The 9,396-nt window shown below is 17.9% G+C and overlaps 5 protein-coding genes across 5 annotated transcripts, besides 11 other annotated features; 2 read left to right on the top strand and 3 right to left on the bottom strand. All coding sequences in view use genetic code 6, as the record gives it.

Moving 5' to 3' along the window:
- On the bottom strand, positions 1 to 1,213 carry IMG5_023490 (nad dependent epimerase, putative; the record flags this gene model as incomplete). Its single annotated transcript, XM_004039381.1, has 4 exons — positions 1 to 447; positions 669 to 842; positions 889 to 1,066; positions 1,137 to 1,213. 4 exons carry the CDS (start codon positions 1,211 to 1,213, stop codon positions 1 to 3), a joined length of 876 nt encoding a protein of 291 aa, XP_004039429.1.
- Positions 484 to 560: a microsatellite.
- Positions 484 to 564: a microsatellite.
- Positions 484 to 569: a microsatellite.
- Positions 485 to 569: a microsatellite.
- Positions 509 to 606: a microsatellite.
- Positions 1,214 to 1,413: 200 nt separating the features above from the next.
- Positions 1,414 to 1,460: a microsatellite.
- Positions 1,461 to 1,813: 353 nt separating this feature from the next.
- On the top strand, positions 1,814 to 2,511 carry IMG5_023480 (hypothetical protein; the record flags this gene model as incomplete). Its single annotated transcript, XM_004039380.1, has 4 exons — positions 1,814 to 1,916; positions 1,982 to 2,090; positions 2,248 to 2,261; positions 2,465 to 2,511. 4 exons carry the CDS (start codon positions 1,814 to 1,816, stop codon positions 2,509 to 2,511), a joined length of 273 nt encoding a protein of 90 aa, XP_004039428.1.
- A 121-nt stretch (positions 2,512 to 2,632) lies between these two features.
- On the bottom strand, positions 2,633 to 3,649 carry IMG5_023470 (MORN repeat protein; the record flags this gene model as incomplete). Its single annotated transcript, XM_004039379.1, has 1 exon — positions 2,633 to 3,649. One exon carries the CDS (start codon positions 3,647 to 3,649, stop codon positions 2,633 to 2,635), a length of 1,017 nt encoding a protein of 338 aa, XP_004039427.1.
- Positions 3,650 to 4,143: 494 nt separating this feature from the next.
- Positions 4,144 to 4,216: a microsatellite.
- Positions 4,148 to 4,230: a microsatellite.
- A 270-nt stretch (positions 4,231 to 4,500) lies between these two features.
- IMG5_023460 (hypothetical protein) lies at positions 4,501 to 5,948 on the top strand (the record flags this gene model as incomplete). The annotated part of the gene is made up of 5 exons (XM_004039378.1): positions 4,501 to 4,628; positions 4,953 to 5,038; positions 5,082 to 5,389; positions 5,518 to 5,649; positions 5,697 to 5,948. 5 exons carry the CDS (start codon positions 4,501 to 4,503, stop codon positions 5,946 to 5,948), a joined length of 906 nt encoding a protein of 301 aa, XP_004039426.1.
- Positions 5,451 to 5,480: a microsatellite.
- Positions 5,452 to 5,490: a microsatellite.
- Positions 5,949 to 6,352: 404 nt separating the features above from the next.
- IMG5_023450 (phosphatidylserine synthase, putative) lies at positions 6,353 to 7,845 on the bottom strand (the record flags this gene model as incomplete). Its single annotated transcript, XM_004039377.1, has 5 exons — positions 7,602 to 7,845; positions 7,012 to 7,542; positions 6,811 to 6,956; positions 6,537 to 6,622; positions 6,353 to 6,492 (listed from the first exon to the last, which is right to left on the bottom strand). Exons 1-5 carry the CDS (start codon positions 7,827 to 7,829, stop codon positions 6,353 to 6,355), a joined length of 1,131 nt encoding a protein of 376 aa, XP_004039425.1. The 5' UTR covers positions 7,830 to 7,845.
- A 797-nt stretch (positions 7,846 to 8,642) lies between these two features.
- Positions 8,643 to 8,691: a microsatellite.
- Between the last annotated feature and the right edge of the window lie 705 nt (positions 8,692 to 9,396).

Genomic DNA, 9,396 nt, shown 5'->3' with positions numbered 1-9,396 from the left:
TCAACTGATGGATAAAATTTAGAGGCACTATCTTTATCTTTTAAATTTAAATTACTAACATTCAAAAGATATTGCTAAATATAAAAATAAATATATATAATCAATATTATAAAAAAATACAATTTTTATAAAAAATTATTTTAAAGTAATGTTTTCTTTAAACGCTATATTGTAACTATTATATGATATATCCCTTTTATTCATATCTATAAGTTTCAAACACAATAAAGCAACATCTTCGCTAAAAACAAAACTTATTTTTGTGTTTTTACATTCATCATCAATATATATTGGATAATCTTAACTTTTTTATATCCATTTTATATATGCCCAAAATCTTCCAGTATCATCAAAAGGACCTATGACATCAGGAAGTCTTAAAATTACAAATGGAAAAATATCTTTTTAAGTATAGTGATAAAGAAATTCTTCACATTTTAACTTATGCTAATATAAATATAATAAATAATATTAAAAATGAAAATATTTATATATATATATATATATATATATTATATTTATATTTATATTTATATTATATTTATATTTTATATTTATATTTATTTATAATTTTTTTTTAAGTTACATATTAATCTTTTTTTATATACATGACCATATGAATCTTATTCTTTTAATTTTCTTATTTAAGATAGTTAACTCGGTCGAACTGCATGTTATTCCTTAATAAATTAATTACCATTTCTATTTAAATAAATTTTTATTAATATTTATTATGTCTATAAATTAGACTACCTAATTTTTTTGTCACAAGCATCATATATAGAATCAGTAGATATAAATACATATATATCAATTAATCCTTTTAATGCTTCATATGTACACTAAGTTGATTAAATAAAATATAAATTAAAAAGTTATTATAAATACTTAAACTTCGCTATATTTATAACCGCAAAAATCATATACAGCACTCCATTTAATATTAGATGAATTTGTTATTCCTGCCTTTTCACTTACATATTTTATTAATTTAGTATATTCTTTTTTTTCGTTTCTATTTCCGAATATATGAGTTGCATTTTTAATTTTTTTAACTTAATTATTCCTAAAGTTATAATTTAATTTAATTTAAAACGGAATATATTATTTTAATATAAAATAAAATGATTATTAACCAATATTTTTTCCCTCTATTAATATAATAAATCTCATAATTATTTTCACTCAAAATTTAAAGCAACTTTAAACCCATGAAAGTTGATCCGCCTAAAATTAAAACTTATTTCTTCATAGTTTTTATTAAAATTAAAAATATTATTTTTTTAATTAATAAAATAAAAGGATATGAAAGTAAAATTATTATAATTTTATTTATATAATATTTAATTAGAAATAAATATATAATAAATTTTATATGTAAGAATTTTTTTTATTAATTCTTATTTATTAAAATTTTATTTAAAATTAATATATTATATATAACATTATATTTTTATATATTTAGTATATTATATAAATTATTTTTCTGTTATATTTTTATTTTAAATATGATTTATGTGTATTTACTATATAATTTAAATATTTATTCAATTTTATATTAATTATTTAATAATTATATATCTAATAATCATTTATCAAGTGAATTTAATATATTATTTTTTATGATTAATTATTATTAATTATATTATTATAATAATTATTTTTTAACTTCTTTATATAATAAAATAATAATTGGTTATGATTTTTAGACATAAAGCATAAATTTATTAATTAATATATAATACAAATAATTATTTATAGTTATATATCTTTTAATTTAATTTTTTTTTTATTTTCTTAAATTATTTAAAATATGTCTGGATTATTAGCTAAGGCTACAGATAATAAAAATGAGTTATGTCCATCTCTTACTTACAAACAAAGATTAATTGGTTTTATAACATGTTCAGTATTAGGTATTAAAAAATAAATTAAAATAAAATTTCTAAATTACGTATTAATAAATAAAAAAAATAAAAAGGGTAGATTTGTTCAATTTTAGCCACTATATTGTTTGTTGCAGTCAAAAGAGGTTCACCAGCAAAATTTGCTATTATTTTTACCATAGGAAATATAATTTCTTTAGCTGGGTTAATATTTTAAATTAATAAAAATTTATTGTTTTAAAACTTTTAAAAATTAGTACATGTTTTTTAAGTGGGCCAAAAAACTAATTTAAAAAAATGATGGATAAATCTAGACTTCTTGCTACATTATTATTTTTAATTTCTATGATTTGCACATTAGTATTTGCGTTTGCTGTAAAAAATAAGCTTTTAATTATTCTTTTTATTATAATATAATTCCTAGCTTATTTATGGTATTCTATAACTTTTATTCCTTTTGGTTAAAAAATTATAAAAAAAATTTGTTGTTAATGTTGTGAAGAAGAGTAACCTAAATGAATTCAAATATTTTTTTATATAACTAGATTATATTAATATATATTTATATAAAAATATAGAAACAATAATTTTTTAAAATAATAAATTCTTTTAATAAAAATTTTGAACTTAATTTTAATTTAAAAAAAAAATATTATATGTCTCATTGTTTTAATTATTTATATAAATGAAAAAAAAATACAAATATTTATTTATATATATATATATTTATACTTTCTTAATTTAATTCATACAAATGTAATATCTTTTGGTGGTTTTTCTCCGTCAGTAAATTGAATATTATAATTTTCTTTAAGAACAGTACCATTTTTAAAATGATGAAATCCATTAGCATACTTATTACCCATTAAAAATCTTCCTTTATACATATCTCCATTATTATAATAAATAGTTCCGTTTCCATTCTAAAATCCATTATCGAATTCCCCAATATATTTATCTCCATTTTAGAAATAAAATGATCCATACCCTGTTATTTAGTCTTCAATAAAGTCTCCTTAATATTTATTACCATTTTCCCATTAATAAATTCCTTTTCCATGCTTTTTTCCATCAATATAATTTCCCTAATATGTTTAGTTTTAAACAGATTTATAAGTACCATTACCTTAAGCTTTTCCATTAATAAAATATGCTTCTAAAGTATCTCCATTAGCAAATTTATATAGTCCTTTTCCATAATTAATTCCTTGAAAAAATCCTCCTGTATATACATCACCATTTTTTTTGGTGAAAACTCCTTATCCATGTTGTTTTCCATTGAGCCATTCTCCTTCATATTTATCCTCATTTTTCCAATTATAAACACCTTTTCCATGAAATTTTTCATCTTTAAAATTACCGACATAATAATCCCCGTAGTTTGTTGCATTTTAATCTAGCCATGCAAATAAGCCATTTCCATGTATTTAATTTTAATTAAATTGACCTTGATAAGTATTATTGTTATTCCATTTAAAGGTGCCTTATCCATGAAGCATATCATTCAATAACTCTCCTTCATATATTCCAAAAGAAAATAATTTTACGCCTTTTGAGTATATATCAGGTTTTGAAAATTTGTAAATAATTATTGATATTATAAGGATTAAAAAGGATAATAAAAGTATTCTAAATTTATAATTTTTTTATAATTATTAGGGGGAAGAATCTTCCTAATATAGTTAATTAATTTCCTGCCAAATTTCTTAAGGGCTTGAATCTTAGTTTTCTTTAATTTGCTCTTCAACTTAATGTTATTCCATTTAATATATATTTATTTTTTATATTTAAAATAAATTAAAAGCAAAATCTTTTATTTTAAATTATAAGAAAAAGTAAAATAAAGCTTGAATTAAAAATTATATAAATAATCTTTTTTTTATATTAATAAATAATCATTAATTTCTTTAATACTAAATTTTAATCATATCAATATTTAACTAGATCTAACACAAATAAAGTAATAATCTAAAAAATTATTTATATATTATTTACTATTTAATCATGAAAAGAGATTCTAGTGGTTTTTAATTAATGATTTTACAATTTTTTTAAAATATCTAACTATTTATTTGCAATCAAAAAAAGAAAGGAAAAAAGTAATATGTGAATTTTTTGAGAATAATTAGTAAATATTCTTTAATTTTAATAAAATCTTATAAATTAATATTAATTAAAAAAAAATTATTGAATTTTCTAATGTTAATATATTATAAATTAAAAACTAGAAAATTCTTAAAATTTTTATTACTAACTGATTATATTAAATTAAACAAAAAAATATATTATATTTATTTAAATTTAAAAAAAAAAATGTAATTATTATTTAATAAATAAATAAAAATATTATATAAAATTAAATTTATTAAATCATATTAACGTAATTTCATTAATAAATATTTATTTCTTTATAAATTATTATTAATTATTATATTAAAATTTATTTTTATATATTTTTTTATACTAAATATTTATTAATAAATTACATAAATATTATTATTTCTTTATTTTTTTTTTCCAATTTATTTATTATTATATATTAATAATATTAACGTTTATTTTATAAAAACAGAAAATAATAAATTATAATTTATAAAACGGAATAAAAATAAAAATGGGAAATTAATGCAAATGTATTCCTTGTAAAGGATAAAAATATACTGAAATCTAAATAAATTAAATAGATGACGAATTATTAGAATAATTAAACTAAGAAAAAATTACAACAAATGATTACAATTTGTAATAAAAAATAGAATATCTATAGCAAAAATAAGATATTGCTACAAAATATGAAGAAGCAGTAGTATAAAGTAATCGAAACGATAACATATTAAATCAAATGAACAATAGTAAATTACTACATGTATATGTCTATGACAATTTAGAAACTATAACATAAAGAAATTAAATTTAAGATGATTAAAATTGAGAAAGTAATAATTAACTTTAAAATTAAAAACCTGAAAGTCAAAAATACTTTGAATAAGAATAAAAATAAGATATAGTGCTTTAAAATGAAAATCCTGATGTTATAACCAAAAAGATTTAATATAAATTCAAAAGTGGAGCTATTTATACAGGTGAATGGAAAAACAAAACACGTGATGGTTTCGGAGAATAAGTATGGCCTGATGGTGCTAAATATGTTGGTAAAAAAAAAAAAATTAATTTTTATTTATTTTTTACAAAAAGGATAATGGTAAAACAATAAAGCTCATGGTAAAGGAAAATTTTATCACACAGATGGAGATTATTATGATGGAGAATGGGAAAATGATAAAGCAAATGGATATGGCATCTATGTTCATGTAAATGGTGCAAAATATGAAGGCTATTGGAAAAATGATCTATAAAATGGGTATGGTGTTGAAACATGGAATAAAATTTCAAAATATGAAGGAAACTATGTAAATGGAAAAAAATTTGGTTTAGGAAAGTTTGTTTGGAATGACGGTTCTTCTTATGATGGAAATTGGGAAGATAATAAATTATGTGGATATGTTAAATATATAATAAAGTTAATATTGCAATAATTTTTAAATATTGATATTTTTTTACCTTTTTTTTTCTTTTTTTCTTTTTTTCTTTTTTCTTGTTTCTTAAAAAAAAAAAATTATATATATTTTAGGGATTTTATTAATGGGCTGATGGTAGAAAATATGAAGGAGAATGGAAAGATAATAATATGCATGGCGAAGGAAAATATACTTGGAATGATGGAAGAGTATACTAAGGTTAGTATGAAAATGACAAAAAACATGTAATATATATTATATTATTATTGTATATTATTTTTAATTCTAATAGGGTAAAGGAGTCTATATTTGGCCTGATGGTAAAATGTATGAAGGATATTGGAAAAATGGTAAATAGAATGGTAGAGGGATTTATATATTACCTGATGGAAAATAAAAAGTTGGAATTTGGAATGATGGAAAACACTTAAGATGGTTACAAGATAATGAAGAAGAAGATAATGATAATTAAATTGAAAAAGAAAAAGAAAAAATAAAAGATAGTAAGGATAATGATAAAAAATCATGGCTATAATCAAAATGATTTTTAAAATTAATTATAAATATTTTTAAGCAAGATTATTTTAGATATTGTAAATATTTAAAAAATATTAAATAGATTTCTAAAAATAATTGTCTTAATTTAGTTTGTTTGTTAAAAATACATAAATAATATGTATTATATATATTTATAAAGTTAAATTTTTAATATATATTTATTTTAAATTACTAAGATTATATTTTCTAAAATTTTATAGTTATTATAGTTTTAAAATTTATGTCAAATAATTTGATTTTATAAGAAAATTGATAAATGATTAAAACTTTTAATTTTTTGAATTATTTTAAAACTATTTTTTATTTTATAAACACATACAAAAAATACATTTTCAAAATTAAAAATTAAATTGAAAAAAAATAAAAAAAATACAAATAATTTTATTAAAATCAATTTTTTTTTATTTTATTTTAAATAAATATTCTTTTGATATCTCTCCAACCTAATATTATTATTACAAAAAGAAAGAGTCCAATAATTAAAGTCCATACTATAATAACCCATAATGGGAACGGTTCTCTAAATTAACCTTTATAAAATAATTAAAATATAAAATTATTTGATTAATATTACCTTAGTAATTTTTAAAAAATAAAAAGATTTCAGAAAAAATTATAGCTTGCATTAACCAAACAGTTCCTCCTAATCTTTTTAAGTTACTATTTATTTATAAAAATATAATTTAATTAATTTACAATACAATTATAATAAATATATTTAAATTGAATGCATAATAATTATTTTATATTATTGCTTATTTAATTTTAATATATTTGTAATCTATGATAAGTTATTTAATTTGATGTTAAATATGTAAAATTTATTCAAATTTAATTTATGTATTTACTCATTTGAAATATATTCATAATACTCCCTTGATGCTGGAATACTTAAGAATCCTATAACAAAGGTCCTATAACTTAATATATAATGGCTAGGTTCAATACGTATAACAAATTTATTAAAAAAGAAATTTAAATCAACTAAATTCATCTTTTATTTTATATTATAAAAATATATTTTGTATATGTAAATTTATTTTGCTTACAAAAATTCCAAACCACATAACTAAAATAAATCTTCTTAATGATGAAAACATTTTCCATTCATGTTTTTCAAGATTGGGTGTAATAAAAATTTCCTTTAAATTTTAAGTAAAACTTTTCTTATATTTTGATTATAAACTCCATCTATATTCCTTCATTTAAAATTTATTCATTAAATACCAACCTACTACAATTCCTCCTGTATTACAAATAAGAATATCAAAAAAAACAGAATCCCACCAGCATTCAGCAAAATTAGGAAGCCAGTGTTTTAAACTAAGTTCTAGAAATTCAAATAAAACAGATTATATCATACACATTAAGAAATCTCTACAAATAAACATTTTTACTAACCAACCTATAAAATGAGCTGTAAAAAATACGTCTATACTATCTATTACATTAGCAAACGGACCCCTTGGATTATCTGGTGTATATATTTAACAATTTTCGGCATAATTTTTTTCTGGAAGAGGTTTTCCTAAATTTTCATCTACAAATTTTTTCAAAAAGTATTAAAGATCATCTCTGTTCTATTATATTATTTTATTTTTAAAATTTAATTTATAAATTTTATATATTATTATTTTACCATAAATAATGCGAATACTACACATATCAACCAGCAAATACCTAAAGCTTATAACATTCTCCATATTGCAGGATGAGGCCTTGTTAATAATGTATTAGGAAGAAATATTGTCAGATAAGCAACTATAAATAACATAGAACAAACAAAACCCCTTTATATTTGTTTTATTTTTAAAATAGTTGAGTTTTTTGTTTGTTTACATCTTACAATTAGGCAAAAACGATTCATGATTTTATGGTACTATTTGATAATTAGCAAAATAATAAAGTAATGAAAGAAAAAATATAAGTAAAAAAACAGTATGTTAATGATATAAAAATTAAGGAAATGCTTAACTTTCTGTTGGTGCTAAAGATAATTATTTTAAAGAAATGTAATCTCTTTCACCTTATTCTGTTTATGTTGAAGAATCAACTTTAGATTATACTTTTATATTATTTTAATTTTAATTATTAAAATTAATATCCATTATACAGGAATTTATATAATTTTGGTTATTTATAAAACTTTTTTTATAATTTTTAATAATAACTATTAATAAAATATAAAATTATATAAACAAAAGAAATAAATAGAAAAAAAAAGAAATTATAAAAATCTAAATTTATTTTAAAAAAATAAGTTTAAATATCTTTAAAAAAAGGAAAAAAAAATTGATTATATATATATATATATAATATGTTTATTATATTTTTTTTTAAATAATTATTTACATTATATATTCTTGATATCTATTTATATATATTATATAAATTTTAATTTTTTTTATAATTTTAAATATTATTTTTCAATTGTATTAGCATCATTTTCTATCCAGAATTGCTTCCAATTATAAAATTCTTTCTTTTATATTTTTATATTCTTTATATTCATTTTATACGGGCACTATATCTTTATTGTATCTAATTTTCCTATTATGATTAATATAAAATTCTGTTTCATAGTTATGAAGTGTTTCTTTTAAATCTAATCTTTTTTTTTTTAATTCCTCAATTTCTTTTTTTATTTATTTTTATTCCTTAAATTGTAATTGCAATTACAATTATTATTATTATTATTAATATTATTATTATTATTATTATTATTATTAATTTTTTTAAATATTGTTGTTATTTATTAATGTTTGTTTATTATTATTATCATTTCTTCTTTCTTCATTCCCTTCTTTATGTCTTTTAATTTCATTTTATTTGTTTCTTTAACTTTTTAAATCTATCTACTATTTTAACTTTTTGTAATACTATTTTTAATTTTTATTAAAATTTATTTCCAAAATATAAATTATATTTTTAATATTTTACAATATAAAGTGGTCTTAAAGGTTCTTTTTCTTCTCTATTCTTTTAATATAAATATATATTTTTATTTTTATATTTATAAATTATAAATTACTGGTAATCTATTGAAAGCTGTTTAAAATGTTGTATCATATATTTTTAACTCATTTTTTACTTTTTTTTTTTCATTTACTAATTACTCTATATTCATTTTTTCCAAATCTTACTTTTGTAATTTTGCTAAATCTATGTTTAATTTAGCTTCCGATTCTTTTAGTTTATTTAAGCCTTCTGTTATTATCCATTATTCCGGTGTTATTGCTTTTTTTACATTTGTATTTCCAGGTTATTATTATGCACTTAGTTTTTTCTGTCCTTTTTATTTGATACTTTCGTTTTCTATAACTGCTTGATTAATTTAACTCTAAAACTCATTTATATCATTTATTTATTTCAATTTGCATGGGAAAGAAAAATTAGTATTTGTTTATGCTTTTTATAATATTAAAGAATGATAT

Source organism: Ichthyophthirius multifiliis, assembly GCF_000220395.1.
Source record: "Ichthyophthirius multifiliis unplaced genomic scaffold scaff_1120509249686, whole genome shotgun sequence".
NCBI classification, from domain to species: domain Eukaryota; phylum Ciliophora; class Oligohymenophorea; order Hymenostomatida; genus Ichthyophthirius; species Ichthyophthirius multifiliis.
This window is presented reverse-complemented; position numbering and strand designations above follow the sequence as displayed.